This window comes from Macaca mulatta, chromosome 15 (genome assembly GCF_049350105.2).
Source record: "Macaca mulatta isolate MMU2019108-1 chromosome 15, T2T-MMU8v2.0, whole genome shotgun sequence".
NCBI classification, from domain to species: domain Eukaryota; kingdom Metazoa; phylum Chordata; class Mammalia; order Primates; family Cercopithecidae; genus Macaca; species Macaca mulatta.
In genome coordinates, this window is record NC_133420.1 from 90,931,480 (window position 1) to 90,954,417 (window position 22,938).

The 22,938-nt window shown below is 37.9% G+C and overlaps 1 protein-coding gene across 15 annotated transcripts in view; it reads left to right on the forward strand.

Moving 5' to 3' along the window:
- The window catches only part of PTPRD (protein tyrosine phosphatase receptor type D), a 548,445-nt gene that overhangs the window by 472,100 nt on the left and 53,407 nt on the right, over positions 1-22,938 (forward strand). For all 15 annotated transcript variants that reach the window (XM_077966648.1, XM_077966651.1, XM_077966654.1 and 12 more), the window contains 3 exons: positions 3,822-3,997; positions 16,576-16,695; positions 17,212-17,366. In XM_077966648.1, coding sequence (XP_077822774.1) covers positions 3,822-3,997; positions 16,576-16,695; positions 17,212-17,366 — 451 coding nt within the window. The remainder of the gene's footprint in view (positions 1-3,821; positions 3,998-16,575; positions 16,696-17,211; positions 17,367-22,938) is intronic.

Sequence of the window (22,938 nt, forward strand, 5' to 3'; positions counted from 1 at the left end):
ATTAGAAGTGCACTGTGATTAATGTTGCATTAGCAGAAGCAAATCATTTTTTGGAAAAGGCAGGGAATTGAAAATTAAATAAACAAATATGCACTACTTAGAGAAAGTCACCCCCAAAAAGTGAAATAATGTTAGATCCGGCCTCCCAGCAGAAACATCCTAATCAAGAACTACTGAAGAAGCATTTCATGGCACCAAAACATTTGGAAAGAAGCATATTGTTTATTTTCACAGTGTTGGTTGAAAAGTCTTTCTAAATATGTCACATTAAAAACCAGAGTCTCATCTACTTGAAATGGACTGCTGATTAACTTTAGCTTCCAATCTGGGGTTAATATTTTTAGGACAAGCCACCATCCTTTCTAAAATTTTTTCTCTTTCATCTTTCTGCACAGTGCGTTATATTGGGTTGTATAAATACAGTACTCATTATATCTTAGAGCTTCTGGAGAACATAGCCATCTCTCATGTCTCCACATTGCAGAGGACCTGTGAGAGAGAACTTACCTGAAATGTCTTTTCACCAGAGTGGGTAAAGAGATTTGCCAGAAGGAGACTTTCATTCCATGTACTACCTTCTTACAAATAGGTATCAAAATATAAGAGGAACCTCAGCATTATTTTCAGGATATAAAATATTGGCTTGATAATTTGCTCTACCAGGTATTTGATTTTGTTTTCAATTACCTCTTTTTCAAAATATTCATTCTTTCTCGTTTATTGAGACAGAGTATCTTGCTCTGTCGCCCAGGCTGAAGTGTGGTGGTGCAGTCATGGCTCACTGCAGCCTTGACTTCCTGGACTCAAATGATCCTCCCACCTCAGGCTCCCAGGTAGCTGGGACTACAGGCATGCATCACCACATCCAGCCAAGTTTTTAGTTTTTTGTAGAGACAGGGTCTCTTTACCATGTTGCCCAGGCTTGTCATGTCCTGTTCTCAAGAAATCTTCCTACCTCAGCCTCCCCAAAGTGTTGGAATTATAGACATGAGCCACCACGCCAGCCTAATTTTTTATTTTTATTTTTTGTAGAGACAGGGTCTCACCATGTTGCTCAGGCTGGCTCAAACTCCTGGGCTCAAGTGATCCTTCTGCCTCAGCCTCTCAAAGTGTGGGGATTACAGGCATGAACTACCATACTTTGCCCAATTCCTAAATTCTTAATGCATTTAGTGATAGTATTGATTCCTGGTGCCTAGTAGTCTTAAGGCAACATTTTTGTATTCTTATCCTGGGAAGTGCAATCATTATTCAGTAGCAGCCTACCCCCTTCTTGTAAAACAAAAAAGAATTATTCAAAATTGAGCAGTATGCAAAAAAAAAACCCAATTCATTACATATTAACTGATTAACATTTTTTTGCAAAGAGAATTGGATGGGTCTGATTCCCTGTCTTTAGGAATGATTCTCGTGTGCATCTTCTCCGTCCTCAGATGCATTGTTCAGACACATTTGCTTTCCTTGATAAGGGGCGATGTGGCGCAGGGCCCAGTTGATGAATCTTCTGAGTCATTTAGCCCAGATTTCTCCATTCTGATTTTTCTTGGAAAAAAGTTTTCTGTATATTGGCAGCTGAGTGAGGCCCTTAGCCAGAATCCTTTTAATCAATTCTTTAATGTTGCTAACTGCTAAATTAAAATTTTGGAAGTGGGTTTTTCCTGTTAGATGGATTCATTCTTGGCTCAGAACCAAATCCTATGGATATGTAAGATGTGTGTACGTCCCAGTGTTTGTAACCTGAGAATTTTATTTAACCCGTCATTTGAATCTACAGTAATCTGGTGTTGGGGAGGAATAGGATCTTTATCAACAAAGGGCTGCCAAAACCCCAACTGCTTCTTGAGTAGCTGTAATAGATGAATAATGTTACAACCAACCATGCATTTCAAGTTTTGCTCAAAAGGCTTTTCAGCTAATGCTGGTGGTATTTCATATCCATGTGTTCATCTCAGAGTGCAGTAGTTTCCATCTGACTTTTATTACCTTTCTTGAGAGGATCAACTTTACAACTGGAATCAGAAAAGCAGTCAAAGTCATTGCAAGTGGCAATCAGTGAAATATAACAATTTTAGCTTGGGAACATATGTTTCATTATAAGGGAAAAAAATGGTTACCCTATGATTCCAAGACTCATATTTCCCAGGGTAGAAGGGATCATGCACAAGTTCTAGTGTACCTCCCATATCATGCTGATATTCCTCTAAAGTGCTTATTCCCCCCTACAGATAACCAGCTCATGACCTTCCAGGGAAACTTAACTCCCTTTTTGATTCTGACCAGTTGAAAATGCTTTATTGTTTCTGTAGTTACATCTTTCAGAATTTAAAACTTGGAACTCAACAGAGTAAATCTAAACCTCTCTTCTTCTCACAGGCAGCTCTCATCCCAATTCCTACCCTTTCCTTTGCTAGGCTATAATATCCATTCTTTCTCATATGGAGTAGCTTTGATTCCCTTAATAACTGTGGCTACTCTAGTTGGAAGAAGCTCAAATTTGCCTCTATCTTCCTTAAAGGCACGTGCTGATGGAAAACTGGGGTTTTAATCATAATATCTACATTAAATTACATTTCTGCTACTGATTACATGTTGGAACTGGGGCAAATTATTTACTCTTTTTTTGTCACTAGGGTAGCAAAGGTGAATAAAAGAGACGTGGTCAAAACAGGCAATAAGTAAATTAACAAACAAGTAAATATATAATTACAACCTGTAATCAGTAGTATAAAAGGGCTGTCAAGGGAGTTCTGATGTCTCAGGATACTCCAGGGCAGGCCTTCTGGGATGGAGGCTGGGTGTTTTATGATGGGAAGGAGACAGAGTATATTCTCGGATGTGGATTGCACTAAGGGGGGAAATAAATGTTTTCTAATCATTGAAGCAGGCCAGTGTCTAGAGTTTTAAAGGCAAGCAGGTGAGTGGAATGAGATGAGTCTGGAAGTGGCAGAGCTTTGTAAGTGATGTTCAGAGTTTGGATTTTATTTGAAATATAAGGGGAAGCCATTGTTGGGTTTGAAGAAGTTACAGTGTCTGAAATAAATTTTTTCAAATTGTTCTCATGTTAGATAGAGAACAAACTGGAGAGGACAAAAGTAGAAGTTCGACATCCAATTAGGAGGCAGTTTTCGTAATCCAAGAAGTTCATGTGCTGCTTACAACAAATCATGAGTTTTAAATGAGAAGCAATACTTTACAGAGGTCAAGACATGTATGAGTAGCCTATGATTAAACCTGACTCCAGTTTGAGCAGCTTGCTCAAGTTTCTTTAACTTCTTTGCACCTCAGTTTTCTCCTGACAGGACTCATGACAGAACTTACTGCAGAGTTGTTGTAAATATTAAATGGCTTTATATATAAGTTTCCTGTTAACTAAATCTACAAAGAATTTTTCACTATTATGGTGTGTTCCACCCTATTTTGTATTTTCAGACTCAGGCATTCTTTTATCTAGTTTTTGTCTGGGAAGCACATGGATGAGGAATGTTACCAGATTGTTTATTATTCTTTGCAAACTATTTCCTTGCCAGTGCAACAGAGAAAACCAACAACCAGTGAAAGAAAAATCGTTCTATGGACCATCTATTGTATTTTTTCTTTGTCATATTATGAAGACCTGACACTTTTTTTCAATACATTTTTTTTACATGATGGTTCTAATAGGACCTTTTTTTTTTAATCTTGCTTAAAACCCGACCTTCAATATATTGCGACTCCTCTAGTGTACGGTGGAACAATAAGATAACACTGCCATTAGGTCATGTCCCAGGCTATTTCCTCTTGTGATGTGCTCACCTGGTTAAATAACACTCCTTGTTTTCCAGGGATCCCAGGAAGTGACTATGTGAATGCCAACTACATAGATGGCTATAGGAAACAAAATGCCTATATTGCAACACAGGGATCTCTCCCCGAAACATTTGGGGACTTTTGGAGAATGATATGGGAACAACGGAGTGCCACAGTTGTCATGATGACAAAACTAGAAGAAAGATCAAGGGTAAGAATAAGTATCCACCTCTTTCATTTTAAAACTTTTCCCTCAGAGTCCCTATGTTGCATATTTTATTCTGTTCAGAATGTAACCTTTCCCTAAGGCTTAACTTTCTAACAGATACTAATTATGAATGGGCATCAACAACTCTAATTAAACCATTCTTTAAAACTCCTCTGAGTCTTTTCAAAAAAGAAATTCTCCCATATTATGATGTGTATGGTTGCTAAAAGGAAAAAAAAAAAAAAGGAATATTCACGGGAATAGACAACTTCATTAGATAAAATAAATATTAACTTGAACCTCTTTCAAAAACACCATTGAACAAGAACGCACGGGCTTTGGGGAGAATCCCACCAATATGTACTTCCACTGTTTTCAACTTTTTCTTTCTTATAATCTGCAACGTAAGACTTAAATTCTGTGAAAGAGGCTCTTGCTTAAATTATTCACATTAGTATAAATTAAGTCAGGGCAGCTGGAAAAATGATGTGGCTGAATACACGGCTGAGAAAACACATAAATGCATAGAGGGCGTTTTGCTAGTTTAAACTTCTCCAAAATGAGTAGATTTTAATAATGGAGTCATTGCTTGGTAAGGTCCAAGAAAAGAGTTTTATTCATCATATGGATCCAATATTATGGTGCATGGCACATTAGTTAAATGCTGTTGTTTTGAAGGACTAAAAAATACTGGGTAAGCAGTGTACCGTATCCCTGAGGACATGTGTACATATTGTAGCATCTGAAGAAAATCAACCTTTAACCTTGAGAAATTAATGAAGGGATCTCTGAAACTTCATTGAAGATAGCAGATACTTTCATTGAAGAATGGGGACATTCAAGACAGAATTTGTAAACCACAAATGAGAGGTCTCTTTTACTGTGGTTATAGTAGTCTCAAAAAGGATATTTATAAGGAAGAGAGCCTGATTCCCCATTTACTGTGTGAGAGTTGAGGCTCTGTAATGTTCTTCTAAGCTCAACACATGGCGGTTTCTCTAAGCCTGGGTATGTATATGAGGGACAATTTAAAAGCTGCCCAAGAGATTTATAAGGGAAAAGCTCAGATAGAAAAATACTAAAAAGCCACAACTGTAACCTCAAAGGTGGGAAATCGAAAGCAGTGATAAATGGTTGGTTTAGCAAAATTGAAAAGCAATTAGATCTTTTCAAAACATCTGAATTGTATAGAGATGTTGACATATTGTCTAAAATGGGAATTAAGATAAAAATGACGCTGAAGACAAATATCTGTCATACTTTACATGCAAACCCCATTCAAAAGATGTGAATGGATCTGTTACCGATTTGTACTTAAGGTAACTCCTATGTAGCAAGCAGTTTCCTTAAAAACAGCTTCCCCTCCAAGCGATCTTGGATATCATAGTTAATAACTATAATAATGTCTAACATATTAGATGCATTGATATTTCAAAACAGCCCTTTTCAAGAAACACTACTATGACCTCCAGTTTCCACATGAGTACACTGGGGCCCAGAAAATTACAGAAGCTTTGCCCAAGGTCATCCAGTTACCAAGGTCAGGGATAGGAATTGAAGACAGACCGTCTGGCTCCAGAACACACGTGCTTCACCATCAAGCCATACTGCCTGTTGACACTTCTGTGAAGCTGAGACAGCTGAACTATTATATTACGGCATGCATGTAATCCAACCTACCCAGTCTGTTCTGCCTGGAGATAACTGCTGGTAACAAGCAGTCATTTGCAAAAGCTGTTTTCAGTAAAACACACATTTTATCTTGACACTGCAGGCCTTCATTAAACTGTGCACAGAAACTTGTTTTGAAATAACCAAATGAAATTCTGCCCCTTTTCTCCCTAATTGCTTCTAATAATGAAGTTAGTTCTAACTGGCCCCACTGCCACTGCAACATCTGATGGTAATGAGCAGTTCTTGGCGAAGGCATTGTGACTTAAATACCTACAGTTTATCTTTCTGTTGCAGGCTACCTTCTCCTGCAACCCCCCTCAGCCAGAGGAACTTATTTGGAAGTTACTAAATGAACCTCTGTTTGCTCCCTTCATTAATTACTCTTTGCTCTTGGAAGTTAGCTTTCTCCTTTGTTAAATGGCCTAAGGAGGCCAATTAAAATGCTGTCTTGTGATTTTTATTCTGTGGTGGTTCAGCCTGTACCCAGATTTGTGATGACCTGCATAAGCCAATAGGCGGTTGGGTAGTCTCAGCCGCCATCAATCTGACAATACGTATGAGCCCTGGCCCCCAAGGCCCAAAAGTCCTTTGTTCTCCAGTCTAGAACACTTGGGACTAACTGACCAAATGTCCTGGAGAGATTTAACAAAGCAATGGAGCTTACTATTATCTCATCTGCTTTTCCATCTGCCTCCCTCCCATCAGTCCGATCTCACCCTTTCCCTATCCAGTTGCTCTTTTACCTAAAGTAGCAGGAAGAAAGGGGAAGAGGCATTCCTGGATTCCCAAATAAGAGCTTGAATTGGCTTTCACTATAAAAACAGTGTTATAAATAGGGGTGAGCCGTTAGTGAAATCTATACCTCCAGACTTTAGGAACGTGGTGGGTTCTGTGGGCTGACCTTGGGACTCATTGAATTCTCAATTCCCAGCAGCCAACTTCAAAGCAAACATTGGAACTAGCCTGGCCCTATGAAGGGAAGTGGCACCAGTCTTCCTCATAAAGGGAGGTGGTCCAGGTACTGTAAACAAATTACCTCTCCAAGAGCTGAAGCTTGAAATGTCATTATTTAGATTAAGGCTCAGGTTCTTAAAATAATATTCATTCCCATGGTACATGAAGAAAATATGTGTGTGTGTTGTAAATGCTTCTGTGAATTAGAAGTATGCTAGACTGCCGCTGACCATAGATTTGCAGCAAGGAAGAGAGGAGAAAAGGAAAGAGAAGATAGCTTGATATTACAGAAGACCGCATGGGGATACCACCATGAGACAGGACAGCTACAGGACAATTCCAAGTAGGGCACTTTGCAGTCAGATGTCTGAGTTCAAATACCAACTCTTGCCCCTAGCTGTGTGACAATGAGCGAGTTTACTTGACTCCTCAAATTCTCATTTTTCCTTTTTTGGATTATGTGGAAGGGTTATTGTGGGTATTGACTGAGATAAAGGATCTGGCCAAGTGGCTCAGTGATTCTTAAATGGTATTGTTTGGTAAAGCAGTTGGGGGCTTTACAGTGACAACTTCAGTTTCCCCAAAAGATAGCCTCCAAATAATTCACTCTTTGTTGCCAAATGAAAAGAGTTTGTTTCTCTGTGGTTGACGATGAATCCTGACCAACCTCTCCATGTCACTGAATGTGGTTAATTGTGCCCGCGTTTCCCGGTGTGGCACACCCATGCATTTTAGTCAAGAGAAGAGTGGAGCTCAGACCACTGGATTCTTTTCCACTTGCTTTCCCCTAGAACAGGATCTCCAGAGTAGTGATCAGCCAGGGAACAGACCAAAATAGAACATTCTGGCTGCTGCATTGACAATAACACAACATGAAAATCATAAGTTATATAGACATGGGTTACATGTAGTGATAAGTGCCACTGAAGATACGTTTCCTTATGGTTCAGTTTTACATTCCCTCTCCTCTTTTTTGGTTATTTTATGGTGCTAGAGAATTCTCCTGCCTTAGAGCCCATCTCTCTTTTCAAGCTTTCTGTTTTGCCACAGCCTGGTTCACTTGTTTTTGTTTTTCTTTTAGTGATAGAGTCTTACTCTGTTGTCCAGGCTACAGTGCAGTGGTGTGATCATAGCTCATTGTAATCTAAAATTTCTGGACTCAAGCAATCCTGCCTGAACAGCAGGGACTACAGGTGCACAGCACCACCCCCAGCTAATTTTTAATTCTTTTGTAGAGACAGACTCTCACTTTTTTGCCTAGGCTGGTCTCAAACTCCTGGCCTGAAGCAGTCCTTCCGCCTTGGCCCCCCAAAGTGTTTGGATTACAGGCTTGAGCCATCCCGTGCCTGACTGGCTCATTCTTAAGTTGTCACTCAGGTCTGAGGTTTATCAACAGCGCTTGTATTAATACCTTTGGTGGGTTAGAACAGCTGACTGAGACAAAAGGCTGCTGGGTTCCTTAGCAGGTGTTAGAAGTTTCACTAGCATCTGTTTTGAGCACTGATCATTCTTAGTATTTGCATGGCTAAAGAAACCCTTGTAAGTGTGAAGTATGACTTAGGACTTAAGTTGATTATTTGAAAACAAGAGTTCTTTGATTTTCAAATGTTATTACTTCCCTTCAAATGTGGCCTTTAAAGAATTCCAGACTTAACTGAGAGGACTTTTTGCCTGTTGTATACGTTCAGCTATCGACCCTGAAGGAAAAGTATAAGTTGAATATTTCATGTGAGTTTCATTAGGGTATATAAAGAAATAAAAAAACAATGGGCCGGGTGCAGCGGCTCACGCCTGTAATCTCAGCATTTTGGGAGGCCAAGGGGGGCAGATCACCTGAGGTCAGGAGTTCGAGACCAACCTGACCAACATGGAGAAACCCCATCTCTACTAAAAATACAAAATTGGCCAGGCATAGTGTCACACACCTGGAATCCCAGCTACTCTGGAGGCTGAAGCAGGAGAATCGCTTGAACCTGGGAGGCAGAGGTTGTGGTGGGCCAAGATTGCACCATTGTACTCGAGCCTGGGCAACAAGAGTGAAACTCCATCTCAAAACAACGACAAAAACTAAAACTAAAAACAATGATAGAAGCTGGAGATTCTGAAGGGAAAGCATGACTGCTGCCTGAAACACACAGATCAGTTTAAAGCTGTTGTAGAATGTACTGTGTAATATGAAATACTGTTAGTGGGTTTTTTTTCCCCCCAGTTTCCATCTTTATTGCCAAATCCTCTCAAGTTTTGCGTAGTCCATTGATTCTGTAGCAAGTCATTCTAGTGCCCTAGAATGTGGTTTCTAATTGTTTCCATGTTTCATAACATGCCAATAAGCACATGAATTGGTCTGGGCAACCACATGGAAGGAGGAAAATGTTTGGGAAAAATGAAGCACTTTGTAGGGAAAGTAAAATGTATACAGCTGGGATTTCCACTACAAGGATATTATTTGTGGATGACTGGGGCACATGATTGGCAGCCTTGCTTGCAGAATTGGCATCTATGAGGTAGGATTTGTCGGCTTTTTAAGGTGTATATTAAATTATTATTTAGTGTGTGATCGTTCACCTTTTTCCCTTCATCTATCTCCTCTTGACTGTTTCTCTCTTACTCTGTCTTCCATCTTGAAATACAGAACACAGAGGGAATGTATCAACCTCATGCTTAGAAAGTTCATGAGTAACCCTGATTAGTGTTAGAAGTTGAAAGGCTTACTCAGGGTTAGAGTATATCTGACTTTCATTTCACCTCTACAGTCTGCCTTCATTCTTTGCCCATAGTAGAGACTCATTATTTATCTTGCCTTGCAAGCTTTATAGTGGGGGTTGATTCACTTAGAGAGGTTTGTAAATGTACTTAATATTATAAATGTTGGAGGTGGGGAGTGAAATTTTGACACTTAACAAATGGGTCATGATTTTGATTGTAATCCAGTGTGAGTTGTGTCAATTAGTAGTGAAAATATAGGGCTAGAAGTGAAAAATTCTATTCTTGGTTTCCAAGCTATCTTAAGTCCCATTTTCTGTTTCCAAATAGGGAATCATACAAACCAGATGATGCCATACATTAGTAAAGCAGATCAAAAGTTTTGTGCATCGTGACTTTACTTGTATCTTAGGCCAAAAAATGGGAAAATTCCTGCCCTACTAAATTTTGTGGTTTGTGCCAAAGAATGGAGGTTAGATGCTGTCAGGGCCAAAGGGACTAGGCTGGTGTTAACTTCATTTTGTTAACAGTTTAGAGAACTTGACATTTGGCTGGTGGAACACTTCTGACCTAATGACCACTCACTCCTCCTCCTATGTCTTCCCCAGTCCTTGAATGTCACCTTAGTAAACTTCCCCTAGCACAAAGTGAAGGTGAGATGGAGACATATTCACATTTTGTTCTGTGGCTAAGAGGGCAATTCTGAGCATGAAGCAGCAGAAAAAAGAGATTGTGCTCAAACATTTTTTCTTTTCCTATAAAACAAAGCTTGAGATTCTTTTCAGATTGTGAGATCCTTTTGGGTTAAAATTTGACAAAATCCCATTGAAGATTATAAATGGCAGTGCTATTGTTTTCATTGCTGTTATCGGTTTTGGAAAGCCCAGCCTTGGCCAGTGGCAGACTAATTCTTGGCCCTTCGGGTTTGTCAAGGTTCGGTAAGTTTAATGGAGAGCAAGTGCTTTCCAAATGCCAGGTCTGTGTCCTTTTCCAAATGGAACTGGAAGCGCCAAAGGCCGTGAACATTTAATTTCTCAAACTGTAGCCTAAAGCGCTGCCTATCTAGGGCAACAGAAACGGCTTTTTTCTTTAAGCAACTTTAGGACCAGCAGCACAAACATTGCCTTTGGAGTCTGCATGATGTATGGGATTGTTTTGAAAGTGGTGGATACTTAATGTAAATAGGACGCTGGCAACAAAAAGAATGATGCTCGTGTTGGCAATCTAAAGGATGTTGGGGTCCTTATCTAGCAAGTTCCACACTCTTGGTTTTCTCTTGTCAGCAGACACAGTGTCAGATAAAAGAGAAAGAATCCCACCAATTTCTTGCTGTTTGTTAGCTTTCTGGACTATCTACCTTCTTTCCCCACCCCAACTGCTCTACTTAGAAAGGCAACCGACAGATTCTGGCTCAAAGCATTCCTCTTAAAGCCAGTTAGAGTCCTCATGGCCTGAGTAAAGAGCTGGAATGGGGGAAGGAGATGCAACTTTGCTCCTGATGACTTTGTACAAAGCCTCTCTCATTCTCTGCATTCATGTCTGTGGTTCTTCTGTGCTGGATTAGGTCTCATTTCTAAGGTTTTCAGAAGTATGTATTAATCTCTGTTTACTAGTTTTTAGGATCCAATGTTTGGTTTTTCTCTATTGTTTATCAGCAGAATGTCTGGAAAGGCTGATGTTCAACTGGTAAATACCCAACATAGTTGTACTGGTTGTTAAAATATTGAACTGCATTAATACTGACTTGTACCTATGAATTATATTTTTATTGAAACACTGAGTCATCCAGTGATATTGTTTGGAAGAGGTGACACTGGAGTGAAAAGCAACTGCTGGGCAGACCAAGGCAGAAGCAAAGGTGGCTGTAGGGCTATGTGGGGCACCCAGGTGCTCCTCAGGAGTGATTATGTCTGAGGTGGGTACTCTGAGGACTCACCTCATGTGGGAAGAGCTGATATCAAAGTGCTACTTGGCCATGAGAAAGAGGCACCTCACACAGTTCTGCTCTGGTTAGGACAAGGTGCCAGAAACTTGAGACTTAATGACTTTCAATTTAATGGGGAAAGTCATTGGAAAAGTTTACGGCAGCTCCCTATGTCAACTTCTGGCAGACACATCAAACAAAAGGGAATAACTTTTTAAAAATTAATAAGCAGTTAGGAAAGTGTGCAAATGGTTCAATGAACTGGTAAGCAATTTTATGATATGTAATTTGGTTTATTTTGAGAATAGTATTTTTCAACTTTATGGCTGTATATATGAAAAGCTGCACTGGTGGTCAAATGCTTTAATATCACTCTCATTTCAAATATTGTACTGCCTCTTTGTCCTCCACTAATTAGTGTTAGTAAAGATATAATAAAATGGGGGAATACACAAACCAGACTGACTGCCAGTTGGGAATAGATATAGCCAAATATTGATTGAGTGCAGAGAACTACACTGTTGTTAAAAGAGAATCACTGAGATGCTCTCTGTCCTTATTATGGAAAATCAAGTATTCAATCTGGTCTTAAAAATTTCCAGAATAGTTACTATAACCTGTAGAAATAGATAGTTCAGCATTTAATTTTTCTGCCCACTAAAATTTCTGATATTTATCTAAAACTCTCCTTTATTATAGTCTCCCTCATTCAATGGGTATTGGCAAAAGGGTACCAACATTTCCTTACTCCCAAAAATAACTTTGACTTGTGTTAGCTAAAGTTAGCCTGCTTGTCCATTCGTTACAGAATACTAATGCTTGAACAACCACTCTGCCCAAACTTACCAGGTACGAATTTACAGTCACTTTTAGCAACAGTTATGGTGCCCCACGTATCGTTTATTGCCTATTCTAAGTCTTTCTTTGGCTAAATAATCTGGTCCAAAGCAGACTTTTCAAAGTACCATGTGGCAAATAGGTTTTGGATTAGCAATGCTACAACTCTTTGGAGGTATCAGTTTGTTACAGTTGGAATTCTGATGCCTTGCCATGTTGCCATGCTCAGTAAGTCATTATTAAATTGAGATGAGGAGGTTTTGTTTTCAGAAAGTTTTAGACAATTTAAAAATAAGCCAATGTAGACCACAGTTAATTGATTATAAAGTTGGCTACCACTCATTGAGTGCCTACAATATGCCGAGCACTCCCAAGATAAGCTCTATGGGAATAAAAATAGCCTAGAACGAGAGTCCTTCTCCCAAAGTATGGTCAGCAGACCTAATGGATCAGCTCCTACCAAATATTTGCAATGACAAGATTTTTAAAAATACATTTACATATGTTTCATTATTCCATCAACTTGATTTTGATAGTTTGTCATGAAAAAGGTAAAATAAATGAATTCCATAGCATAAATTTAGCAATGGTCACCCTGTTCTTTCCATAATTATAGAAAAATGAAAGCTTCACTTAAGGGTAATAACTTTGTGATAATAAAAAGAAATGCCTCCCCCAAATTTAGCCACAACTCTGAACTGTCTCAGTTGAAGCTTCAAGTAAAGTTATTGGGTAATGTTTCTAAACCACAGCTTGAGTCACAAGTTCTGCTGTTCTTCTTTTCCACCTCAGAGTTGAACACACACTCTTCTCAGAAGAGATTGGGGCCCGCATAGATTAAGAGAATTGTTTGGTATCTCAGAACCACCTATTTGAGGAACTAGGAGGTTTAAAATCACCCCCACTTAAGTCAATAAGGCTGATGGGTTGAGGGCAGGGTCTGAGTCTTATGTCACCTCAGTGCCCCACAACTGCTAACACCTTGCTTTGCACCTAGAAAATCCTAAGCCAATATCTGCTGAAATTAATAACATGTTCTTTTTTTCACGCTTAGACTGATTTAGTTAATTTATAACAACAACCAGACACACACAAAAATCCAGAATGTCATCAAACTGATAACCAATAATAGCTAGTGTTTGTTGAATGCCTGTTTGTGCCAGCCATTAGGGTTAAGTGTTTTAGGGGCATCATTTTAGTCCCCACAATAGCTCCATAATGCTGGAGACACTCTTCCCATTTTACAGATGAGGCAACTAGGCTTTGGTCCTGGAAACAGAGAAGCAATTTTCGAGGCATCCAGGGAGACTCTGCCTGACCTTCCATGAATCAGTGCTGAAGGCCGCTTGTATCCATTCTAAATCAATAGAAAAAGGCAAAAAACAGTATTTGTATTCAGTAACTCTTGCCTTCTGGTTCTTAGGTACTCAAAGGGAGCTGCCTTCATTTCTCGTCTCACAATCAGCTTTATGTGTGAAGCCTAACAAATAGTAACTCTCTCTAGAAATACCTTATGAGATTTTCTCTTAAGAAAATCGAGTAGGGGAAGGGCTGTTGTCAAAGGAAAACATTTTAAGAGAGGAAAATGGAGACAGTTCCTTTATACTAGCTAATGAGGAAAGAAAAAATATTTCCATTGTCGTCCTTTTTTTTTTCTCGCTACACTTCATACTTGCTTCCTAATGCTGAAATCAGAAATCATATGTTTAGCATATGGCAAAAAATGAGACTTAAAATCATATTTGTCAGTAACTCTGAGCCCTTAAATTCAGCCCTCCAAAATCAGATGAAGGTGTGCAGGCTACTCAGAGAATGAGGTGGAGAAAGGAAGTGCTGAGGTTCTCACCAGCAAAGGGGAAAATGTATTACTGTCGCTATTCAGATAAGCCCAGGGAAAGCTTCTGATCCCACTGCTGAGGCCATGTGTGTGCATTTCCACATACGTTAGGATATTTATTTTTCATAAGGTCCTTTTGAGATATATTTCCTGAAAGAAAATGGTAATATTTAAATATATCCGCTTTAAAAAATTGCTTCTGATTTTTGCAGTTGAAACATTTATTTTTCTTTTGGTAAATAATAAGATTAAAGTGCATTATTCAAATTGAGTACAAAAACAACTTTTTTCCTCTTTTAGCTAGAAATTTTCACAGCGTTTACCCCTTGTAGTAATGCTCCGTGGTATTTTTTTTTGTAAAGGGGTCAAAGTCTAAGCCAATAATGGCTGCAGTTTCAAACTTATTACTAGAAATGTGAGGATTAGTATAATTTTAGTTTTTCCTGCATCTTAGGAATGGAGAAGATTTGTAGATGGAGAGTCATTTTTCCAAAAGTTGTATGAAGGTTGCCTTCTCATTCTTTCCTTCATCTCCTTTTCTTACCTCACAAGAAGGTCTAAATGTAATCAAGTCCCAGTTTTAAAATATAATTATATTGAATTTGGTTCAGTGCATTGAACTGACTGTATAGATGATTTTGTTGCATTAATGTGCTGTTTTGTGCATATCATAGTGATATTTGTCCTCAGGGATTTCATTAGTTTATTTTAACTGAAAGGGTTGCTGTCCAGCTGAAACTGTTAAATGATGAATTTTAATTTCTTTCTTGAATCTTCAACTCAACACATTGTTGGCATCTTCTTGAATACCACAGTATGAGGCCTCCAGAATTCCTTTTGTCCTCTGCTGGGAGACATCCACTTGACATCTATTTCATGGTTTAAAACAAAGCCTTTGGCATAATTTTTGTGATTTTTTTTTTCTCATCTAAATCATGACTGCTTAAGTAGTGTTGGTTCTATTCAGATGGTAGTTTTTGCTAAATATGTCATCTGTGACCTGGGTTTTAGCTTATGGTGAAAGAACATGTAGAGATGCCCATGCCTGGTCACTCTACGTCAGTATTCTCCTTCAAGAATTCTCATTTCCCTGTGTTGTTATCTCTTTGAGTTAGGGCAAATGATAGAAATAAAAACACAGAAGGCTATTTTGTACAACTAGGAAACACACAAAGTATTTTTTAAATCTCACTACGGTAAAATTTTTGTCTTATTGTGGACAATTTTTGTTTGTTTTCATCAAAAAGGTGATGTTTGCGTGGTCTCAAAGTTAAAATCAAGGCATAGAAATGAAACCTTGTCAATTTAATATCTAGCTTAGTATATAGCTGTAAAGTGCATTTCTTTTTTGTCTTGTCTAGGAAATTCTGTACAGGTTAAAACCTCTCCCTTTCTTAGAAGGACCAATTGTTTCATGGAAAGAGCCCGAATTCTCAGAGGAGCAGATGCTATCTCTGTGAAAGAGAAAATTACAGTATTATTCACAGAATGTTACAAATACTCATATTAAACATAAAAGCAAATCATTATGTAATAATTCTATTGGACCAAAAAATTTCTAGTGTCTCTAATACTAATGCTTTATTGCCTTTGTTTAAATCCAAAGATTGTGATTTTCTCTTCTTTCTTTTTCAAATAGAAAGGTGTATTCCCTATTTTAAACTACTGCTAGGAGCTTTCTTTACCTAGAGAAATGTATTTCAATTGGGTTCTCCTAAGAATTACTCCCATTAAAAAAAAAGTCTGAGATAGAAAGGGTAAATATAGTGAGATCTATGGCGTTACTACAAAAATATTGTGCTGTGTTTGTTATTTTTCATTATGCTTTTTAATGCCCACCAGACTCATTCAGTAAATTTGAGGCTTACTGCAGACTTGGAATTATTCTTTGTTGTGTGTTAAACTAATTGGGTTGAATACGTTTTATGTGCTTTTGTTCCACTCCACATAGAAATTGTAGATTATTCATCTTGAATGAATTTTAAATTATTTAAACTTTGCACTGTTGGTGTATGACCGTCTGAGACTCTTTTTAAAGAACAGACAGCTCTTTTTCCTGTAGACATTATAGGTTTAATTTGCTTTGGATACGAATAACATTTATCTTGTGTTAAAAAAAAAAAGCGCATGCTTATGTTGCTTATTATACGTTGATAGATTTTCCAATTATTTCTACTTTTCTTTAAACAAGCATATTTGGAAGTTGTGATAGCTCAAGATGAAAAACCTTATGCCTTTTATATCTTGACGAATTAACACTAACTATCTTACCATATAGTTTAAATGCCAAAGTGTCATCCTCCCGATGCGATTCATAACGTCTATCCCAGGACAAATTTGTTTTCTTTTCAAGCACACTGAAGTTTCAAATCCCTGTCTCTGTATTTTACCCAACAACAATCTGCAGCTTATTTTTTCTCCAGGAAAATTGAATCTGTTACTGTTTAGTATTCCTACCAGTTTGAAAAATGTGGTTTATATTGGCATCAGAGCAGTAATTTACATATATTGGGATAACAAAAATGCATGCCAGTAAAAGATCAACATAAAACGAAATGCAGAAAAGCTGTTTTCCTTCAACAGCGACTCAAAGCAGCGTTAATAGAGAAATGGATGAGCATTTGCCCTGAATGCGTCACTTGTTTCTTGTAGGTGAAGTGTGACCAGTATTGGCCTAGCAGAGGCACAGAAACCCACGGACTGGTTCAAGTAACGCTGCTCGATACTGTGGAGCTGGCCACATACTGTGTTCGAACATTTGCACTTTACAAGGTTTGCTTTTCATCTTGTTCTCCTCCCTTTACCCTCTCTATTGTTTAAAGAAAGCTTCTTTTGAGAAATCAAATCTCTTAAGGCTTTACTGAAATCTTGATCCCAATGGCAACAGTGAAGAATGAAATAAATCTTCCATTATCACTCGGCCATTTTTCTTCTTGTCTGGCGATTTATCAGTAAATATAAAACTCTTGCTCCGAGTGAAAGTTTCAGCCAATGAAGAATAGATGAAGAAGAACTAGTTCTTCCTGGAAAATGTGATAGGAGCTCTCCTGGTAGTTAAACCTGAAAAATGTAATGCTTCTCACCTAAGAATTTTGTCTTCCTGCGCAAATATTTGTCATTTACAAATAGCTTGGGGTTTATATCGCCAAAGAGTGTGTCTTCCCAAAGGATATAGGGTGGGAGAAAGGAATTAAAATAGCACATTTTAGCATTACCTCTTCCCTGTTATTCATCGTTACCACCTGAGGCTGGGAAAATAGCATTTCAGCTGATACTCCTATTTCACAGAATGGTTCAAGTGAGAAGAGAGAAGTGAGACAATTCCAGTTCACCGCCTGGCCTGATCATGGTGTTCCAGAACACCCTACACCTTTTCTAGCTTTCTTACGTAGAGTCAAAACCTGTAACCCTCCCGATGCTGGTCCGATGGTTGTGCACTGCAGGTAAGAAGCATTTGTTTCACTTGCAGTCAGGAGGTTTCTGAGGAAACAGAAAGCTGAATTGTTTCTCATTGGATGTGTTGGCAACTTTTTGACATTCTGGGATACTAAATGCCTTCATAAATAACACAGCTCTCTTTTGGTCAAATGAGGCCTACGCTAACATCAATAGGATGGATTTGACATAGATGTAGCTGTGGTCCATTGCTATTGTCTTTCCCCAGTGAAGAGAAATAAATAAACACAAAGTTAAGTGGGCACATGGCTGTAAATATGTAAAACAGAAAATAATATGTGGGGAACTATTCTTAAAAACAAATTTATATTGTTTGACAAGTTCTTGTGTGCTGAACTGATACAACCTTTTTACTATTTATAGGGAAAAAATTACTAAACAAAATAATATCATACAAGCTTTAGGGAGAATATCTTATTGCTTAAAGATGCCTTCTGTACATTAGTAATATCAAGTCTCATAACATCACTAATTTGATTTTTTAAAGGTGTATTTAATAGAATATAAGATCTGTAATTTGGAAGGAGTTATTTTATGTACTCAAAGATAATAAGCTTGTATTTTTCTCTTGAAACGTATAGTTTGTATTTTTTGCTTAAGTCTAATAGCTATACCACCACTGAGATTGCAATATATATAAATGTTTATAGATTTTTAAATATTAAACTGATTTCTTCCAGTTGGTTGAGTTCCTCTTAAGTGTCATTACTAACAGACTACTCAAGCGATCTGGTCAGAGTCTATTTATTACTATATAAATGTATAGTACATATATAATTTCATGATAGTTCTTTATAACATGAGAAATTCGAAGATGAAGAAATATTGCTTCTTCCACAGGTAAGTAAAATAGAAGTGTGGGAGTACAGTAAAAACACAAGAAAACATCTATCGTAAATCAGTTCTATCAGGACTTAATTCCATAGCTCTCTTTCATACCCCATATTATACTATAATATAATACAGTAGACCTTAGAAAAGGGGCGAGTTTTTTAGAAATGGGGTCAATGCATTGATCAGAATAAAAGCAATGAAATTCACGTAGTCAAACCATGCTACAATGCTCATTGTTAAACAATGGGCTGGCAAATTCCAAACAGGATAAAGTTTCTCTTTTCCAGCAAATGTTTTCCTAGATAAAACCAGTAATAACATTACCTTGTATTTATGTAGAGTATTTTACTAATTTCAAAGCACTCCCCTATGCTTTGTTTTCTTTGATGTTCATAAGAACAGTACGTTGGGTTAAGAGAATTATGTTGGGTCAAGAGAAGTGAGAGGCTACACAGGTTGCTTCAAGTACTGATAACTAAGAAGATGATAGCATCATCGGCCTCAAGTCTTATCTAGATTCTTGTTTCCCTATATCTGAGACAGGGTCCTTTGAGGACTGGCCACTCCAGCTGCAGTTTTCTGCATGATTGTAAAACATTAAAAATTGTTTTTAATTTGAGCAAGTGCTTTTACATCATGAAAGTGGATTTCTGGTTCTCCTGCCTTTTGGTTTTAATTCAGGTGCTAGTTTGATCAGTCTGTACACTCTGTTACACGCAGTTCTTTGCAGGCCTCGGAGAGCCAATGTACCTGATTATATGGTGCCTCTGTTTGGTAAAAGCTGAACTTGATTATAAAAATCACAAATGAAACACATGAAGTGTTTTCAGATAGAGTTTGGCCAAAGAATAGAGAAACGGAAAATTTGGGCTAGCAGAAGAAATGTTGCCCTTGTATGCCTAATGGCAAAAATACGGTACACACACACACACACACACACACACACACACACACACACACACACGTGCTGCACATACATGCCTGCACACACATATGTAATTATATGTTTAATAGGAACAAAAATTATAGACACATAATTTGGAAGTTTTCACTGAAAAACAGCATGATGATTTTTTTCACATTGCATTTCAAAATACAGAATCTGTCCTTTCTCCAAATTTTCCTCCCATTTCCGTAAATTAAAGTGGAGGCACTAGAATTAAAGTGGAGGCACTAGAAAACTGAGATAGATAGATAGATAGATAGATAGATAGATAGATAGATAGATAGATACATACATACATACATACATACATACATACATAATTTTTAAAATACATTTCACCCTCTGTAGATTATAAGCAAGGTATAGAGTTCATGCTGGGCACCGTGACGGACACAAAAATGTTTGCAAGCAAATAGCAAGTATGAGAGATAAGATAAATAGCTGTAATGCCTTATTTTGAGAAAATACACACACACACACACAACCCCCCCACACATCCGTGTTACGTTAAGCCACCTGGACTCACCTCAGAGAGAGACAGGCTACTCAGAAGAAATAAGGAAACAAAGATGAATGTACTGAGCTAATAGCTGCTGACATTTGGAAGTGCTGTGCCTGAGGCTCTGGAGAAGCTGCTTATTGAAACAAACAACAGAAGAGTAGGTATATTGGTGGAAGAAATTTGTTAGCAACTTCAAAACAATGAGGGAAAGGAACTGCATAAACCGAACTCTGTGACATAATTACCCATAGGTAATTTTACATGTCTGGTAAGAGGTTTTGGCCTCTTTATTTAGGAGGGTCATGTCTACATTGTCAACATCCATATTATGAATTTTTGAGTTGAATACAGCCAAGTTAAAACTTGACAGTATAATGTTTTGTGACAAAGCAGCAGATTAAAGTCATTCTTAAATGACAGTTATTCATGTAGCATCCCAGAAATTCTAGTTTAGAAACCATTTCTAAGCAGAAAGAAACTATGCAAAAAGCCACAATAACCATGTTACAAAGGGATACTGATCACGGTTAACCATGATCATGTTACAGATAATTGCAAAAAATAGTCTGGAAGGTAAATGCTGTATTTTGTGTTGCGATTTCTTTTATCATGTACTAAACTTTTTTTTTTCCTATATTAAAGAAGTAGTGACAAAATAGATCCAAGCCTTCTGCCCAATATAGCCTATGGTGAGAATGGAGGAGGTTTTAAAGAGGTCAGGTAGTAGCCCAAAAAAGGTGGGGCTGGCGGTGCAGTACAGAAAAAGGATATCATGGTCCTCCAATGGTTCTGGGACGTAATTGGAGTAGGACAAAAATGAGCCATTAAGTAAAAGAAATTCTAACAGTCAACAACAAGAAAGAATTTTAGGGATAGCCTAGGGCAGCATGCGCAGACAAGACCTTGGAAGGTCAGGGAGGACAGAGTCTACCAGATTCCTAAAAGAAAGAAGGTCTGGTTCAACAGCAAGCAAGGAAAGGCCAACTCTAGTTATCCATCAGTTCATACAGAGCATAGAATCCCAACATTGAGGGTACGCACTCTGGAGAGCTAGACTGCCCAAGTAAAATGTCAGCTTGTTTACTTACTGGCTGTGTGCCTTTGGACAGATTATTTAATCTCTGTTTCTTCACCTGTAACATGGGATAGCACTGTAAATAGCAATGAGAATTTTATAAAAATCAAGTAAAATGACATAAAATAGATAGATATAAAGCACTTGAGATAGTGCATAGCATATAGAAGTATGCAGTAATTTTAAATTATTAATAATTATTCATTACTGAGTACCTTTTAAAAGCTGTATGTATATTTAGAACTCTGAGAAGAAAAATTCAACAGGAACTTGGATGTCATCTGTGTAACCTGAGCCATCCATTTTATTAAATCACAAATGTTTATAAATATCCAAATCATTAAATGAATGGATTTTTTTCAAATGTACGTGTTTCTACTATGGTAATCCCATAAGACTTCTGAGCGAGAAAGAACACGTTGATGCTACGTGTTAGAGAGAATCATTTATAATAATACATCTGTTTGTATAAAGACCTGAGAAACCTTTCAACTCTTAAAATGATGCTGTTAAAGGAACTTAATATTGTGGTCCTTAATGCCTTCAAGATGAGGTCTGAACTGCTTATCATTGCATTCATGACCCTTTGTAATCTAGGCTGATCTCACCCTTCGCACCTCATTGTTGACTCCTTGGGCCATCTTCTGATAGCTACACATTTCAAGTATCTTCATCTCTGGCTCTCAGCAAAAGATATTTATCTGGTCTAGAATTTCAACAATTCCCCTTCTCTACTTGATGATGTTCAACCTTGACGCATAATCCAACTTAAATAGCACTTCCTATTTGTATTGCAGAGGTTGCAAACTGTCTTCGGATGGTTTTGTTGATATATATGATAATTTTTTAAAAATTTGAGCATGAATTTCTTTAAGCTGGAATGCACTATCCAGTTTTCCAAACCCTTTCCACTCCCTATTATTTTATACACATTTATGAGATTGCTTCATCTTGTAGACATTTGAGTTGTAACTCTGGAGAAATATTTTAAACTTATTCCCCAATTCTCTTCCCACAGGAAGAATTAAATATTCTCTAAATTCTCATAGAATAGGTTCACACTTTGCATGTTTAGCTAAATGTGTGCAGATCATATGTGCCTTGAGATCTTAGAAGGCATGAGTAATGGCTTATGTACATTTTTACCCCAGCTCTTACACCTTAGTAAGCACTCAGTAATTGCTTGTCCAAGTTTGTTGAATTCCATATGGCATTTTAATAATTTTTACAAATATAGTAAGAGTTTCAAGGCTGGACTGATTTTTTTGGTTTGTTTTTTCACCTAAGAGACTGTATTTTTTTCCCTTTATATTGGGATATATTGGGATATTTCTTTATGAGAGCTTAATTTTTAAATTGCCTTTGCCTTACTTATAACTATTTCATGTTCTTTCCCACATACCATCTATTCCATGATTAAATATAGACATAGCTCCCCATTTTGTAGCCATACTAATAGTTCAGGATAGTTGCGCCCTTATTCAACCTTGGTCACCAAGCATACAAACCATACGCTTGGCTCCAGGTATCTCTTGTCAGCTGAAGAGGCCCTGTTGTAAGTGCTTTATATGTGTTACTGCTTTTCCCTTCCCATGGTATTCACAAGGAGTAATGTTAGTTTCCCATTTCACAGAAGAAAAAACAGCAGAGGCTGAGTAAGACCAGCTTACTTGCCTGAGCTCACACTACTAGTGGTGGCAATGTTCCCCACGTTGCATGGCCCTATAAATCAGGCAGATTCTCCAGACTTTAGGTCCCATGATGGATTTTAGCTCCCCTTTCTGCTGTCCCTTTGGGGGCCTTTCTCCATCAAGCCTTCCCTGGTGACCTGGTCAGAATGAGCCACTCCTTCCTTTCTGATTCCATACCACATTGCTCTATTCTGGCCTTTCTTTCACTCCTTCTAAATCAAAGGCAATTGCTAGCATGTGAGTCTCTTCCATTCCTTAATCACTTGAACATAAATAATCACAATAGCTACCAATCATGGCGCCATTACTGTTTTCCAAATATTACTGAGCATTCATTTTATCCAGAAAATAATATATTTTGCTTGCAAAGAGCATTAAGCACAGGGAGGTAGTAAGTGATTTGTTCAAGATCATACAGCATATACATTTCGTCCTGATTTCAAAGTCCATGGTCTGTTTACCCATCATTATATCCAGTTCTTACTCTTCGTATTGCAGAGACCACCTAGTC